General features: G+C 36.1%; 1 protein-coding gene across 2 annotated transcripts; it reads left to right on the top strand.

The window, feature by feature from the left end:
- The first annotated feature begins 709 nt into the window (after positions 1 to 709).
- Positions 710 to 16,615, top strand: RBMS3_2 (RNA binding motif, single stranded interacting protein 3). 2 transcript variants are annotated; one of them, XM_012941855.3, is made up of 8 exons: positions 710 to 815; positions 3,240 to 3,401; positions 4,115 to 4,689; positions 6,155 to 6,311; positions 7,205 to 7,456; positions 9,304 to 9,711; positions 9,856 to 10,262; positions 11,151 to 16,615. In XM_012941855.3, the coding sequence occupies exons 3-8, from the start codon at positions 4,117 to 4,119 to the stop codon at positions 12,228 to 12,230; spliced, it is 2,877 nt and encodes a 958-aa protein (XP_012797309.1). In that variant the 5' UTR covers positions 710 to 815; positions 3,240 to 3,401; positions 4,115 to 4,116; the 3' UTR covers positions 12,231 to 16,615. The 2 variants fall into 2 exon arrangements, with proteins under 2 accessions (XP_012797309.1, XP_051065422.1); XM_051216807.1 differs by adding exons at positions 3,447 to 3,726; positions 3,773 to 3,895; positions 3,946 to 4,069 and having other exon boundaries at positions 6,155 to 16,615.
- The last annotated feature ends 1,989 nt before the right edge of the window (positions 16,616 to 18,604 follow it).

The following is an 18,604-nucleotide window of genomic DNA, read 5'->3' as shown; positions in this document are numbered from 1 at the left end:
AGTTTTATTGGGGAATAGGAGCAATGGAACGTTACTGAGCTCTAGTTAAGTATCTGGCAGTCAGGTCACTGAATGTTGGACGGTTTGCCGATCCTCTTCATGGTTGGGGACAGCAAATGTGACCAAATTAATTGCACGCCGTGGACTGGCCCATACGGTGGTGGCCACACTCTGTTTTCTGTACCAACTCTAATACATTTCTGGGATAACGTCGTTTGTGTTGTACGGTCATCAAAGTAGGCATAGTACCCGAACACGACGAGAGGGTAATCCATGTTAGGCACTAGCCACGAGGTGTGATTTTGACGTCGGTTAGTTGTCCTCACCACACCCTTTTAACTTTAGTGGATCCCTAATGATTTGACGCAGACCATCTACGCTAGCGATCTACACTGGTGGGATTCGAAGTTAAAGATGGAAAATAACCTATCAGGCAAGCAAACGCGGGACTCCTCCTTATTAACTTTGACAAAGGCGTCACTAACTGTGATAAACTGTCATATCCCTTAGTCCTGGTAACCTGATGTAACATCCGAAATTCGTAAGTCTACTGCGGTCGTTTAAATTGAGGCGACATAACTTTATTTGACTCATGGATCGATAAATTTCTTCAAATTTGCAAAACATTAAGTTTGAGAACCTTGTAATAACAATTTTTGTCTAAGCTATGCATTGCCATTTTTTTTGTTTTTGTGCTACAAAATCGAAGGTCAAGGCTCCTTCGGGACCGCCATATGCACATTCGCCTCCGCCATGTTTGTCCTTTGAAATTGTTATCTAGTGTTCGTCATAATGAAGACAGATTTTGGAAATTGGTATGTGTATTCGTGCATTAAAGTACTAGATTTTTTCGACACCATATGTTTAACTGCCTGACTACTTCGAATAGCTGGAATAATCACAACTCTATTTTAAATGATAACTTAGAGATTAGGTTAATGTATTTGTTGACTTCTTTCTGGTTTCGTTGGACTTCAGTATTGTTTTTGATGACTTCTGATTTCTAATTGATATTAGGCACAATATTCAGTGGGTTTCGACTGAAGTATTATCTACAGTTATGAAATCCGTGGGTTTCCAATACCAGAAACTCTGACTGTAAATAAGTAAATATGAAAATCGTAGCAGTTAATTGGTCCAGTCTAAGTCTTTGAATTACTTTCATCGTTTGCATTCGCTATCCACCTACTATCAAATAAGTAAGGTTTTGTAAAGTCGAGAACACGATAAAAAATAGTAACTTGATGGTTAAGGACGTTGTACATTTCTAAGAAGTATCAAGCGGTCATTCTTTTCATTATCCAGGCTTTATTTGAGTCCGCCAGAATTTTCTCGCTTACGGCTCATAGTCACTTATTACGACGTGTGTTTAACTTCCCTTGTCCGCCTGCTAATGTATGATTATAAATATGTATCCCGTATGTTTCACAGGTATACTGTAGTTGTGAGTTACTAAAACTTATTAGAGATTTAGGACACCAATACAAAACGCCCCGGCAAATGTCCACAGACTAGCTACTTCATCCCACAATATCATAAATGAGGCGTTGTTAGGCATGATTTACAAATGACCAACCATAGATACCTCATGACAACAGCGGGTTAGACTGCCAAAATGAAGATTAAGGCTAGGTTAAACAGTTGAAATGTTAAGAACTAACCAGAACAAGTTGGGGAATAGAAATCGCGTAACAGTGCTTACGGATTTAAAAGAGGTTATATTTGATAGTGCCAGTGCGGCTAGTTTTGATCCATATCATTCAACGTCCCTGAATATGGACTAGTAATCGTGCCGACTTCGGTCGGTAAATTTTCACTTCCCGACGTGGTTATCCAAGTTACCAACTGTATGCACTGCCATCGTGTCTTCGTTTGGCCGCGTTTAGCTTTCGCGCAAACTGCTCTTAGTAATCATTGCGGATGGAGATAGTGACTCAGCAGATGTAGAGCATGTCTTGGCCACACTGAGTCGACGAAGGTTTGTGGATTCATCAGTTAACATTCCGATCATGCTTATTACTATATCACTTGAAGGTTACTAGTAGCAATGTTTCGAAAACCCCTATAAATATTTTCACTAGTTGTTAGTGAGTTTCTACTTCGTTACATTACAACTGGTATCCAAGATATAACGTTTAAAATGAACGGTTAGTGAAGGGCAAACTACTGAAGTTTTCGCCTTCAGTCGAGACTCAGTCACTTCTCAATTCACCACAGGTTTGGGAATGATCTTAAAAGAAAAATATTCAACCCTAAATCTTCTGAATGTTTTATGTAAGATTTGATTGTGTTAGGTGCTTGTTTAGTGGCTTTCATATTTATGAATCATGAGGATTTTAACAGATCACGTAGTCCTTTGGTTTTGACGAGATCATAGGTTAAATCTAAATTATGACCCAGCAGTGTATTCTGTCCTTAGGGGAGATCAGTCTTGTACACTGTCCAGACGATGCTCTACCTACTTCTTCTTGGGCAACCGACTATCGCTATCTCGTCACTGGCTTTAGGCCTAGTATCTATCTTGTAAACCAGTTATACTAATGAGTAGTGTAACATTTGTGGCCCTTTGGGTCCGCATTAAAAGTGCCTCCACAGAAAGGAAAAAGTCATCCTGTTTTGACTGCGTGTTTTTATGATATAGTAGAGAGCAGATACATAGTCTGTCTTGGCAATCAGTTATCAGAGACAAAACAAAGAGTTGATTTCTCCATTACTCGCTACGATCTTCTTTAAAGTTACCTCTCCCTTTGAATGTTTAGAATTTCGTTGTAAGACGGCACTTTTTGTATTAGAAAAGTCTAAACTTTGTGAACTACAAAAAATTATGTTGCATAACTTTATAGTTAGGATGTGTATGATAAATACTATGCATGAGTACCAGCGAATGAAAACTGTACGAAACAGTTGAGCTTAGGTGAATGCACTATGGATTTGTATACTAAAATCTAGCTTGTCAAAGGTTCGGGATGTGCCCCCCCCAAGAAAACCACATGCTTCGGTTTGGGCACCCGATCAGTATCTCAACCCTCACATAAATCGCATATCTGTTTGATGCCTCCTTGTACCAATGTTCGTGTTTCAATAAACAAATAAATAAATAAAGTATTTTAGTAACTTAGGTGTTTCGGTTGCTTTTTAATTCCAATAATCGTTACACTATTAAATCGACTCATCCTATTTTCGTTACGTTAGTCTACTTTACCATCGTTTGACTTTTGGATTGTATCTTAACATTTTAGCTAAGACTGGTTCCGTTGTTGTACGCATTCTTTAAATTCTGATTTTCAACATGCAAATGCGGTTAATATGATTTTCATTCAAACTCCGACGGGCTAAACGTTGACGTTATATTAAATAGCAATAATTCGTTATCTCTTCGAATATTAAAAGAAATTTTTACGGTAAGTGTTTTTCACAAATTTTGGTTCACGTTCTATGTATTAAAGGTACCTCAAAGTAACTTATTTCGTCAATATGTGGAATAACAAGTTTATGTAATGTGTTGTCAGCACCCAAAAATACTATTAAACGTTGAATTTGTTAGTCTGATCCCATCCACTAAAGTAGCAGCGTTTTTACAGTGATTAGTACAAATTCACTCAAGTTAGAGACCAGATCAAATTAAGTTTAATATTTTACGTAGCTACCGTCCTATTTTAGATAATTAGGCGAATGTACTGTCAGTGTTAGTGTTACTTTAATGGGTAGTCTAATATCGATATCTGGGTAAGTATTAATGTCTCATTCATCATACTTCCCGGTAAAATTCAAGGTCAGACAACACTTGTGGCCATCTTTTCTTTGCTGGGCTATGCCGAGTGTTGGTAGTATAGTGATACTAAGGAAACTCACTTCGACCCCATTCTCGCTCATTGCTTTAATCTTCATAAAAATGGTATTTTATTTCAATCTAAAGTAATGTACATAAATCTTCCATATTCATAGTTCAGTGTTACCGTCTGTTTATCGTGAATTTTGTGTTGTCAATACTGAATCAAGTCAAATTCTTTACAGTATCCTTTTTGGCATAGAAAAATTAATTTCTTAAACAATTTATTGGATCAATAAAGTAAAATTCCTTTTTTTAAATGTTGGTATGTAAATCTTTGCATAGATATGCAACCACATTGGCCTATCATTGCAGCGATGTCAGGTCACCCGACTATTGCTAATGGCTCAGCAATATCCATTGACCGTCACATTTCTGGTCCGATGGATTCTAGCAGTATGCTTATTGGTGCACTTACCCCTGGTTATGTACGACCGACTCTCTCTTCCAATGTTTTGCCTGGTTCCTCAATCCCTTCAGCACCTGGTGGATTCAGTCCTCATCAGAGTTTGGCTTACCCTTTCCCTCATTCATTCTCTGTTGGTGCCAACCAGTCACTTGAACCTGCTATTACTGGGCGTCAATTTCCCAGTGCTTCATTAAATCCCTCTTACCACCTACAACAGTTCCAACAATCGGCTTCCCAGCCCTTACCCCTGCCTCATCCACCTGTTCCATATGGTCAGTCGTTGTCTTACTTAGCACCTTCTCTAGTAACAGCTATGGGTAATGGCAACCTTGGTCACATACATCAAACTTATGCAAATGTACCATCACAGGCACCGATGGCAGTTAATATGACAGCGCATTGCCGTACATTTGATTCTTTAAAACATTTTGGTTCTGTCCCTCAAACACAGGTGAGTTTCTTATTTTTGGGCTATGATTAATTACTTTTCTCTCGTAGTTACATTGTTCCATACTAATCCCACCGAAAATAATTTCGGAAAAATGCAAAATCTTCAATTTTACCTAAGATGGCTTAAACTTGTATACTTTTGTGTACATTGTTCTAAATTGATATATCTATTCATCTGATGTAAAATTCCCATGACTATGTTTCGCTTCCCATACCTAGTAATTTGTAATGTGACTCATCTCAACGTTTCACATCAATTTTGCAAGTTATCTCAACCTGTTGAGCAAATTTGTGTTAAATGTTTATTACAAGGATGTACGAACAGGTCAACTGTATATAGGTATCATTACCAAGGTTTGATTTGATAATTTCGAATAAATTGGGCATTGGGTAGATTGTTATAAATAAATAGTATATCTGTAATATCCCAATGAGTAGAAAATCTAATTTTTCTACTCATTGGGATATTACAGATATACTATTTTTTTTGGTCAACTGTATGTTTAAGATTATGTCGGTGTGCGTGTTTAACTTAATTGGCTTCTGAAATATTTCTCTTTGGAATATCTCATTCCGGCTCAATGATCGTGATCTGTACTGATAAGATAGCGTTGATGATAAACTCATGTTTTCGCTAAAAAATGCCTGAGAAGGGTAATTAAACAGAAAAGATTGTTGGGAAGAATGTAATTAATGTTTTCAGAAACCTCGACGGGTGAATAGAAGACCACATGTTGACTATCTAATAAATAAATGAGAAACTCGTTTTTGGAGACAGTTAACAATACCCTTCAGTGCATCATTAGAAATTTGCCATAAAATGATCATTTATCGCTAAATTTAAAGTAACCTCATATGGTTTAAGGTTTACAATTAACAGTCAGTTAGTAGCACTCCACTGGTTAGAATTTTAATAATTTGTTACGTAGTTTGAAGAATACCTGTCGGGTCTAGTTCATAACACAACTACTGGTATCAGGACGTGTTGGGTCGGTGGCGTATTAGTTGAATTAATTGATATCCAACTATTAGGTCACAAGTCGGAGCCCCACTTACGTTTATGTGGAAAACGGAATCGCGCAACTAACATCCATACAAAGTGTATGACTTAAAACGGGGTACATAAATATGTACCTGTTGAGTCGTGCTAATTAGTCATCGAAAGGACATATTGATAAATAATTTACCTGATATTTGGATCACGAAAAGATTATTTTTAGCCTTTCTACCCTACTGAAATTAATATCTAATTTGGTTATATCGTATCCCAGTATATCTAATTCATGATGCTGTAATGAAGCTTTGAAAAAAGTCAGTTTATTTCATAGACGTGTGTTCTAAATCGCATTAAACTTCTAACTTATTAGCTAAAGGTATATTTTAAAATCTCGGTTCTGTATTAGTATAATCAACTGTTGAATGACTTGTATTGAAAATTTGTCTATACTTTTTTGGTTTTCCTATAGCATGGTCGTCGGAATAAATCAACTGTCACTTCCAAGACCAATTTATATATAAGCGGACTAAGTGAATCTGATACAGATGATACAGTTCGTTCACTTGTTGAAAATATTGTTCAGCCAAAGTCTTGCAAAGCAATGGTTGTCAATGGAAGATGCAGAGGTTAGTAGTATTAACTAAGATGTCATATATTGATGATTTGTAAAGAAATTTTGATGTAACAGTAATCGTAAATATTACTACAGGTATTTTCTTAGCGTTTCGGTCTTTTCTTACTTCAGTGCATGATGGGTTGTATTCATGTGAATTGTGGACACTCAAAACAATTCTCTGTAGTGTATGATGGAGATAAGGTGTTGGTGAAAATCGTAGTGGTCTTCAAATTCCTCTATATTCGATTAGTTAACGATAAAATCCTAGCAATATGACTTTCTGTGGATCACTTTATTCCTAATCACTGGAGTTAATGTGCTTCTATGTAATAAGAATAACTAAACCACGACAAAGCATTGTTCATGATTCATGAATAGTAACAACTTACTTAAATAGGTTTATGAGATTTCACATATTGGATTAGTGATTTCCTTGGTATTGCCAGACATTCACAAGTATTTGAGTAAAGTTAAATAATCATATATGCTTCGTAAATTGTGATGTGACGCATATGTATTTTGTGCCCCTTTGTACCAATATTTATGTGTTCAAATGGGTCATGAGTCGTAGTACTTACTGTCAGATATGGTTTTAAACCATGTCACTAAGCATCTGAATGTGAATTGATGGTAATAAATCTGGTTATGCGTCGATGTTAGTTTTATTTTAGTTTTTTATCGTCTCTAACCATTGGTTACGATAGTCGATCTGTTCTCATCCAAATAGTCTGAATCTACCTACATGACTTAGTCCAAAAATCAGGGACTTCATGGAATAGTACTATATATTGATTTAGTAATTACTAACTTCCAACCCTCTACATTATCCTCGAATTAGGTGGTGGTAAAACATACTTAATTTTTTATAATGGGATAAAGAGATTCTCTTATTGAACTTTTTAGGTTCTGGTTTTATTGATTGCGCTTCTGAAGAGGATGCAGAAAAAGCGAAAGCACATATTTTAGAATGCGCCAGAACTAACGGACGCAAATTATCAGTAAAGTACGCATATGAAAATGAGAAAGATGCTCTTAATGTTTATGTACGCAATCTTCCACGTGAAGGTTTTTCAAAAGAGATGTTGGAAAGTTTGTTTCAGAAATTTGGTCATGTTACGTCTGTTAAACTTCTTGAAACAGTCACAGGATTTACAGGTATGTAGCACTTTTTTGTCAACTTTTAACCGAGTTTATGCGAGCATTATGCGTCATGAGTACATAGCTTTATGGTTATTGTTTGGCAATACTAATTAAGTGCTATCTTTACTCCATTGTTACGTCTTCCCAATTTGAGTGTTCACTCACTAAATTTGGTGTCGCTGCCGAAGGAGAGGGTGAGGCTCCGCGACGACCTTGTGGGATTAGTAGAGGAGGCACTAGTTGGGACGGTCTGGTTCGGGAAGGTGACGCCGAGTGAGTTTCTCTAGCGAGGCAGCGTTGGCTGTGGCGGTCACTGTCGACATAGAGGAGTGGGACGTTCGGTGGCGAATTTTGATGGCCACGGCAGGTCGAACTTGCTGCGGAAGTCAGAGCGCTGGCGGACTCGAAATTTTGAGGGAGCGTGGCACAGACTGCGGCAAAGAAAATGGTACGGCGAGCAGAACAACCTCACGAGCGATTGTTTAAAAGGGGAACAAGTGTGATGTATCATACTTATATCTGTCAACATAAGCAGTATCTAACACCAATTAGAAGTGGAATATCTGCGAACAGAAGGCTGAGAAGATTGAAATACAGAGAAGAGGGGAAGAAACTGATAACAATCAAGATAACAAGAAGAACGAAGGAACAATGAGGCTTTTTAAAGACAATTCAAAGATGTGCAAATTATCTATTTAATGTATAAGTATCACATTTTGCTAAACCACTGTAATTGTTCATTTAACAATAAAATTGGTCTTCCCCACCTAAGCGTTCGTTCACCACAATATAACGTTTCGATTGTTTTCATTCTGCTTTAAAAATGATCTATTTTGTCGAGTTTTGCCTTGAAGTTTTTTATTTAAATCTAACTAGATAAAAATACGATTATCACAACTACAACAAACACCCGCAAACTTATCTGTTGAAGGTTCTTGTGATTTGCAATAAGATGAAAAAAATACCATTCTGTTTAGTATGTGAAGCGGTCTACGAATGGTAAAAATACTTGACTTTTTAACTACTAAGTTGTAGGTTTAAGCCCCGACCCACCTAGTTCGATGTGAGCAGTTGTGTGGTATCTTACAGTCATCACACACAAAACTATACTTCAAAGCTTAATAAACGAATATGTTCATGTTCACTTGTGATGCATTCAGCCTAATCACAATAATATCCAAGATCACTTTTCTTAAAAACGCAATTTGTCTGGAGAAGCGGATTAATTGCATATTTTACCAGCTCTTCAATTGTAAAGCAGTTTCGTCATTTTTAAGACAGATTCTAGTCGAGATACTATGATATTTTAGTATTACTGATGAACCGTATGATTATATTGACTTTTCATAGTACTACTAATCATCTATACTAGTGTCGCATGTTCATGTTTTATCTTATTAGGTTTTGAACGTGTCTTTTTCCAAGACTAATTATCCATTGTTCAAATTTTAAAGCTTCACTTTTACATTACTATTCAGACATCGTTTATAATTCATATTCTGAATCATTAAGTTTTACCGGTGTGTAAAGCTCGCACATTAATTTAGCCAGTTTATTAAAAAGGAATGGTACATTTTACCTACGTCTACTTATGTTAAGGTGCTGACTGGTGGGTTCCTACCAATGTATTTTCTTTCTACTTTTTGACAAGAATGCATAATCAATCTTGTATGCAATTTATTAACGTACTGATTATTGTATCATATAAATCTAATGTATTGATCTATGTACATTGTCTTCTATCAACAAGTAATTGCTTAAAGCTGTGTCTTCATCTTTTCAATTTAAGCGCATTTAACTCAAAAGTTGACTAGTTTGTTCACTAAATGTTCGAGCATTCATTTTTAAAAATTTTTTTTCAGGGATTGGTTTTGTTCGTTTTGCCACAGCCGAACAAGCGGAAAAAGCAGTTGAACAAATGAATGAAGCAAAACATATTGTTCGAGGTGGGGATAAACCCATAACTTGTAAACTGGCTGATAAAGCAGATCCTAGACGACGTAATGCTGCTCCTAATGCACAAGCGTTTGTTGCCGCTGCTGGATTACATCCACAAATACCTGTTGCTAATCATTTAACGCGTACGGCTCAAGGTCTCTCTAATCTCGCTTCTCTTCAAGCTTTAGGTCAAGCTCAACAATCTACCTTTACTCCTCAATTTCCTTTAACTGCACAGTTAGTGCAACCTTTGCATCAAACTCCTGTTGTTGTTCCAAATATGCATTCATCCTCAATATCCTCACAAAACCGTAATATTTTATTGCCATCAAGTAAGTTCCATCTGTCGCGTAAAAATTTGTTTTAGTTCTTTTATTGCCACGTCAACCTTAAAGCGAAACTCATTTCACTTTTTATTCTCAAACATAAGCCGTGTTTACTTTTTTCAAATATTTTGTGTTAATTTTCAATTGCAGCACTATTGCAGAATGGTCCATGTGGTGGTAATACAGCTGTCCCAGTTTCCTTCCCTTCCATTGGAACGAATGGGGGTAATGGTCAGTCGGCTATTTCTACTAGTTCTTATAGAGCTAACTTGGTTGGGATACACCAGGGTCAAATGCCTTCTGGAGCTCAACCAAACCAAGCAACTGCAATTGTTGCTGGATATGCTGATTATCCCTTCAGTCGTTCCAAATCATGTGTCAATGTTCAATCTGGAAACTTCTCAGCTAACAATCTCCCTGTTTATACAGCAAATGGTAACTCATCTCAGTCTACTCATAGTGCTTTTCAATCAGTTGCATTTGGAACTCCTACAACTTCTAATTATCAGGGAGGATTATCGTATGTTCATCATCAACAGCAGTCACAACCAACACCTGTAAATATTATTTCTTATGATCTTATTTTTAACCTACTTTTTTATCTGTTGATACTCCAAATACTGGTATAGTTCCAGTGAATTTCTAAAGTAGAATATTATAGCTGTAATATTATGGTTTGGTATTTCATGTTAATGAGAGCTTAAAAGTTCAGTTACGTTCTAGAAGTATTCTGGCAAGACACTATTGGATACTATAACCGAAGTCGTAGGGATATCACAAAATTGTATTTATTATTATTGAATACTGTCTACATACGGGAAAAGACTGGAATAATACTTTCACTTTGTAATATAACATAATGTATTCATTGCGTTTGGCCTTATACAAGCCAATGACCAGTCACTCTTTCGAGTCATCTAACAAGGTCTGCCAGATTCATTAAACTTAACAAGTATGAATTTTGTTTCCTTTTAACTGTTATTCAAGCTAGGACTAATTAAAATTTGCGCCAAAATTTCAGCTTCATAGTTGCAATATTTAATTCATTGTCGTCGTATTATAGATTCAGATCATACACTGCTTTGGCCGGTGGAGTGTCGTCTCATATCACGTATTGATTTCACTGAGGACCTAGACGACCACGTCATCCTAATATGGAACTCCTTCACGTCCCTGTACTTACATATTGATATTTTTCATGAGTCGTTATTATTACCACTGCTACTAATGCTTGCGATCGTAGGAACTATTTCTACTCTTGGTTTTGGGATAAAGTGTGTGTGTGTGTGTGTGGTAGTTCTGTCCACACAATCTTTCCTATCACCTCAATTATCATCTAATCTTTTACAGGAGTTCACTGCCAACATAATCTTTTATTTGATTTATAGCTGTTGTAGTGGTTTTCATAACTTTGATTTCGAGTCTTTATTTGAATACTTTTTTAGAGTGTTCCTGCAGCGGCGGTTGCAAACAGTTCTCAAATGGTTATTTTGGCTCAGACCCCTATTAATTGTCTTTATCAATCATCAAATGGATCTACATCAGCCGCTTATCCAACAGGTATCTCATCGACTAGTGGTCACCAGAAGCAACCACTTCTTTCCTCTAATAACACTCCTACAGTTTGTCAGGTGCAAAATATACCATGTAATTCGTGTCCAGTTTCAGAAGCAACTACAAATCTAAATCCTGTTGGTTTAATTACCTCTGAATTTCAAATGATGAATTTTGGTTCAAATAGCATAACTAACGTTTCATCGTCTCATTCAAATTTGGAGACTGATGTTTCTTGTGAAACACAAGAATGGTCAAATGTTGGCAACCAAAAAATATGTTCTTTGAATTCTGTCAACACTTCAGAAAGTGATGTAGCTTATCAATCACCATCTGTTGTTCAAAATTCACATGAGTTAACAACCTCAAGCGATGGGAATGTTGGTTACACTGCTACTACTACTACTCAAAATACTATTACTGTGTCTAATACAGTAGTAGAGCAAAATGATACTCAATGTTACACAAATCCTGTGCAAGAAAAAATTAGTTCTTCAGATTTTAATAACTTATCGAGTTTGTCCAATGAAGAATTTAATGTAGTCACTTCACTTAATCCTTCAAATCATTCTTCTATCCCAAATTCTGCTTACTTAACGGGGAACCATCATTTCTCTTCGTCTAATTTAGAAGTTAATGGTTCATCGAATTCTACTGACTGTCAGTCAAGTGCTTTGTCATCGCAAAGAAAAAATAAAATTACGGACAAACATCGAGATTCATCATCGTCAAATTCAACCGTTTGTAGTCGTCATTGCAATGAGGTGGTCAGTTTAAATGATACCAAATTAGCATCATCATCGTCTATACAACATTTGAATAGACGAAAGAAAAATCCTTATTCATCTAGTATTAATAGTTATAAACAGCATTCAAGATCTCCATCGAAGAAAAATAGTTCACCTGTCAGCAGTAGTACCGAGGTTCGTATGCCAACTAGTTGCACAATTTTGAACCCATCGTCTCCTTAAGTAGAGACATAACTTACGTCTATATTGTTTTTTTTAACAAAAAATCCCTACACACAGTTGTCGATCAGTTAAAATGGATTTACAATTTACATGCGTGGCCAATTCTCGCATTCAACACTAAATTTTTGTTTTAGGTACCAAACAAAAGTAAACGAAAGTGTACATATATCTCACCCTTTTTTTAAACCACTCTGTAAATGATTTTACAATCAATGTTGTGTTTTGTGATTTCTTCCTCCCTTCCCACCTGTCTGTCGTTTTATTCCTTCATACTTCTCTCTTCTTAGGACACTGAATCACTTTTCTTTTAGGGTCGACAGATTATTGTGTGTATGTTTGTATGATGTGAGGGATGTTCAGAAAAAGAAAACACGTTGGAAAAATAATGCTCAACTAGGAATCAGCCTAACAATTTGACCAAATAATCAATTTAGAAAACTGAAGGTTATTTGTGTATCTTGCTTAGTTTATGAAGAAGAAAAAAACAACTTCGCACACATTTTCTTTGTACTTTCGGTCGAAATATCAGCTCATTTCTTGATTTTGTGTGAAGTGCTGCAAAACAATGTCCAAGGTAACAGTTGAAGGGGTTGTGTGACAATATTATAAGTTTTTTTTTTAACAAAAATGTTCGCTGCCGACTTTATTAACTTCCTTCTGTCCTCTTGTTGCAAGAAATTTTCAGTGAGTTTTTTCTTTAAATATGGTCGTTCAACAAGAAGTGCGTCTCATCGACATGCCAAATTCCTATTTAAAGTTTAGGCTTACAAATCGTGTCTAACATGTGTATTTAGTTTCACCAATGATACGTAGATCAGAATTGCCATAATACTTTGAATAGATAACTAGTTCACCGAATACATTCATCTGAAAATATTCGTGTCCTAAGGCTAATTGTAACAAACAGGTTCAGTAAACTAACAATATGTAGAGTATTTGTATCGATCATAGTGTTCATTGCATTATGTGTCTTGATTCAGATACTTTCCAGTACATTATGAAGAAGCGGTAGCACAGGATAATACTGGCGTATAAGTAAAGCGTAATATTGCAACAGTTGTGTCCCATTTGGATACTTACGTAACGGTGTACATCACTGAGATCGGCAGGTGTTTTTCGCTTAAGTTTCCTGATTCTTTACAGATTATTGGTTCACTTATCAGGACTGGAATCCCATTACATCTGCTCTGTAATACGCATAGAGAGTTAAATTGCAACTCCACTGAATTATTATAGAGAACCAGCACAGATCGTCCCTCAGTTTTTCACAATCTAGTTTTCAGTATAACACTAAGTTTGAGAGGGGAAGAAGCACTTTGCATCCTTGCTGATAGTTCCTCATGCTCCATCAAACCATGGTGCGCGTCACCTACTCCTTGTCGTTATTCTCGACCGGGCAACTACAGATTTCGGCTCAGTGGTGGATCAGAATAAGCTAAATCTCTATAATCGCCCTTGAAGTGTGTGAATAGGGGTTTAAAGCGCCTTCTCACTAAGTGGCAGTTTCTAGAGCTTGCTGGATGCAGTGTTTTTGGGTCGTCTCCCAAGAAAGGCGTTCACTCTGAGAATGGTTGATATGGTCTTCATTCTGCCGTAGGGACTACTGAGGCGTTGTAGCAATAAACCAGGAAGTTGCGAAAAACTAGTGAGTCTAGGGCTGTAAATAAATGCTTGTGAGCACTAAAAGTCAAAAGTGTGGGACATATACGATCTTGGTTTAGTTGATGTACTTCAAAGGTCCTGGGTGATGGAAAAGGTAAAATAGAAGTATCAGTGACATTAAGAAAGACAAGCCGGTGGAGGGTATGTTTCCAGAAAATACGTATGAGGTATTAGACAGGGATAAGTGAGTATCTGAGACATATTACACTTCACATTCGACCACTGGTTCCAATTATTAGCCAAACCTAAACAGGATAGTCTACTTAGTCCGTTGTCTAGCGTACCCACCTTTTCGCCAACAAGCTGTGGACTTTGAGATGAGCAATGGTTCGGCATAAGTAACACACCTCAGCCGGTCGAGATTAGCGATCACGAGTCGGTCTGTCTAGTAACCTACGTCTAATTTTGGCATTCACTTAGTTGTTCCTGAAAATGGGAGTGGTGTATCAAAGATACCTACTATTAAATGCTTGCGCCCTTTGTATGTCATTACTTTCATAGGCCGAACAGTTGCAGGAGCCTCACCATCTGCCAGTATCTGGAAAAGTGAGTTTCAAGAAAATATTTCGAACAAGTGGGTAACTAGGTTTAAGGTTGTTTACCGAAACCTACATCCCCTCAGTCATCTGAGTTCTTATTGAGAATAACAACAAAGCTTAACATGATATTCTGTCTCAGATATGTTCTGTCTAACACTGTCTTCTAGTAGGAGGTCACATGATTATAATCTCTTGAAAACAAGTTTACCTTTTAAAAGCAGCTGTTTCTTCGTAACCATTACGTGTCCTAGTTGAAGTGATGGGTTAGTTCGATGACGTGTAAGATTGGGAGGATTTGTGTTAAAAAAATAACTGTTGGTGGCTTTAATGGCATAACACGAGAAATTATTCAATCGGTCATGAGAGCTAGGACAGTTGGTCAGTTCTAAAATAGTAATTTAGGAGGGTCTCATATTTCACTCGTCCTAGGTTATTTCGAGATGTTATATTAACTGAAATAGTAGTAAAATGGGTGAGACAGGCTATCTGGTTTTCTCTAACTCGATGTTTTATTTAGCTAGTGCATGAGGTCCTTACTTAAGCCTCATGGGACTTGGGCCGCCGATGAAGTCTCAAACCAACTCTGTTCTTTCCAGTTGTCGCAAAGTGTTATTTATACTTGCTTTGTGATGAAATGTGGTGATTCGCACAGCGTGTCCCATCATAGTTTCCAATAATTCAGGTGTTTGATTATATTCATTGAAGAACTTTGTACGACGGCTGACATCACTTACCACATTCTGTGCTTTTTTAATCATGAAATAGCCCCATAAGTACATGTCCGACTCTATTATAAGGATAACATTGAACAACATTTATATTTATTACGAAGGTAATTTAGATATAGTAAACCTAAGGTTAAGCCTAATGCTTAGTGGAATGATAGTGGTCGCACTACTAGTTTTGCCCATATCACATCGTAATTAATCCAATATTTGTAAATAGTGAGACGGGTCCGATCCTCACGAGGAATGTCGGTCACTTAAGGATTACAGATATGTCTAGCTGACAAATGTGAATTAACACAAAACCTAGGTCAAGGATTTCCTCCCGATTTGGTTTCGAACATCTAGACTAAGAAACGATCCACAATAAAACTTGTCCAAAGATATTATAACATTGAATAATATGGTCATATTATAGTCAGTGAATGAATTAAAAATTTCATTTGAATGAACGAATTTAAAGTCAATATTTTATGTACTTTAATATTTTTTCTTAATTTTCATAAAAAATTATTCTTTGTATTTCACTTTGAAGCAATAATATTCACATCAGATTACACAGTGTGTGTATGTATATGTATTGGTCAACAAAGTGTATTCACTCATCAGGTCCATATGAATTATTGCAGTACTGAACAACGTATCATTTGGGTTAAACAAACATTCACTCATTTTGATCTGAAGTTTGTACTGATGATATCATTCAGAAGAACGATGAAAGCTCCACAATTAAATAGTGTGACCACCATCCAATTTGTCTAGTAACAAAGATTTCACTCTAGATATGTATAAACTTCACCGGTCATGACTTTTTTTCTAGAACTTGAGAAGCTCATTTCAAAACTTTATTACCTATGCTCGGTATTAAGTATTGTAAATTATTTAAAGAGTATTTGATGTAAATATAAAATAAACTCATATCGAATGTTGTCATTACAGTCAAGATTAAAGGATTTTCAATGATTTCCTGAAATTGTCGTTGTAATTTTAAATTTTTTAAGTTAATTTGCAAGGAGTTTTATAGAGATTGTCAAACTTAATAATTCACTTTATGAACTAACCTCAGCTAGGCAACTAATGAAAACCAGAAAGTACTGAACAGTTGTTGAAAAGAAATTAGACGTTGGTCGCGGAATATCGAGCATCGACTGAAGCTGGAAATGTATAGCAACTCAAGTGTAACTGAGTTTGTTCACATTTAATTCGGTTAAGTCATTTTGTTAACTTACTAACGAACTGAGTCATCCGTACAACAACAACTTATCTAGATCATTGTATCTTTATTACTGTTGCGAATGTATGAACATGGATGCTTGAGCATCGCTTACTGCCCACGCATTTATTCACGCTGCTAGCCTTACTACTAACCGCTTAATTGATTCGATGATTCATTCATTTCACTACGTATATATATGTCCATGTTATTCATGTTCATTGCTCTCTCTCTCTTGCTTACTCGAACTCATATTCTCTGACTCACTCGCTCGCTTGTCTGCTTGCCTTTCGGCACAACTCTTCTATGCTTGTTTAACGCATCTGTAATTTTGGATATCTGTGTGTGGTCCCGTAATAAACGTAATCAACGCTTCGTATTCGTCTCCTGATTAATATACCGTTGGGGCGTTATATAGGACGGTTATCAAGACGAACTGTATACGAAGTTTAAGGATTATATCGAATACCGGCCACCACATAAAATGTAAATCACTGGATATAAACTTAGTGGTCTAAAGGTTAGACAGTCTCAATAAGAGATGAAGATGCTGAGGTCGATCCTTGGTAAATTCTTGAATGTGCACTTCTAAGGTGTCACATACTCGAAATAAACTTCTTTCTAGTCCTTCCTATTTATCAATGGTTATCCATATAAGGTCATTCTGTAATATGAACTATATAATTTCTGAGTGTTTGTAATTATCTGTCAATAATCTTAAAGACTGTAATTGATCAGTTTCTATTGTCAATCCTATTAAAATGAACACATGTCAAAATAAGATGTGATTGATCAGTTAATAAAGATAAACAGACAAAACTTCAGCTATGCTAAATTCATAAGACACTATTTAATATTGTGATATACTTTCTACTCTGGGTTTTACTGTACCGTGGACTTCTGATAATTATATTAATAAAAAAATGAAATAAACTACTATCTAACCTAGAATCTATTTCTTAATTGTTATTTAGATATTGCACTTATACTTATTACATGGACTGAATAGGTGGTCTATAATTATCTTGTATTATGACCATAACACCTAATAGTTAGTTCATATTATATCATTATAAAATAAACTCCGCCTGGAGCCCCTCTGAGGCTACTGCCAGTCTCAAGCCCGAATAAAGGAGGAGGGTTGTGCATAGGGTTAGCGACCCCATCCCGTAGAAAACTAACTCGCTAAAAAAACGCTAACCAGAAAAAATTATTCAAACCACTTAAAACGCTAATCATATAAAATACCCTTTATTTTATAGTTATATTACTCCGTTCATTGTTAGGACTTTTGGCAATGAAGATTTTTTTGTTTTATCATTAAAAAAATTGAAGATAAACCAACTATGCAGGCGAATAAATTGTACTTTTGGAGAGGTTAATTATTCTTGTGTACTTACTGTTAGTTGACCTGAAATTTATGGTACTGCTTTTTTTTGGTTTTTCGTTTAACGAATTGTAAATGAGGATAGAATATTATTAATAATTTGATAAAAGTTAATATAATTTTTGATGGTAAATTCAATATAAAGGTGATTTATAATTAGTAGTAGGTAAATGATAATAAATTAATTCATTGTTAAGCAGTAAAGTATTAAATTTTGAGTACAATATAAAAAAAGTTTTTTCTTTGATCTTTGGTCGTGTTAGGGATGGTTGGAACAAAGCTAGAGGCGGTCAAATCAAACTGTGGCATCAGTGCTTGAAGTCACTAACTTCTAGTCTTAGTCATGTTAGTAGATGCAGACTACCTGATTGAGGTCAGTATGACTATCGTAACCAATGGTTGGAGACTCTGGGTGACATGACTGAAAATCGACTACAATGGCGTAGGTATATACACTCTCTGTCTTCGCTTAAATTATGAGATTAAAATCGTTTCATATCTTTCTTTCTACGAATTAATTCTTTCTTCCTGTACTATATCCTTATTGCAATCTTTCTTTTATATATTACCACCACTGAATTAACTACTTTTATGAATCCGGTGTCCATCTTGTGTTAATGAGGTATGGCAACTTGGACCGATGCATATATGTTCCTGGTCCTACGCTGTAGCTGACTGACTGACTTGGTCGTCCTTTGACTTGATTTATAATAACAGTCAGTGAATGTCCTGACCGAAACTGTTACATTGATATGATGATGGGGTTCACATATCCTAATTGCCTAGCTGAGGTATATTGACTGGATTACTCGTTTCCTTAGGTTTGGAAGGAGAACGGTAAGATCGAA

This window comes from Schistosoma haematobium, chromosome 6 (genome assembly GCF_000699445.3).
Source record: "Schistosoma haematobium chromosome 6, whole genome shotgun sequence".
In the NCBI taxonomy this organism is placed as follows: domain Eukaryota; kingdom Metazoa; phylum Platyhelminthes; class Trematoda; order Strigeidida; family Schistosomatidae; genus Schistosoma; species Schistosoma haematobium.
This window is presented reverse-complemented; position numbering and strand designations above follow the sequence as displayed.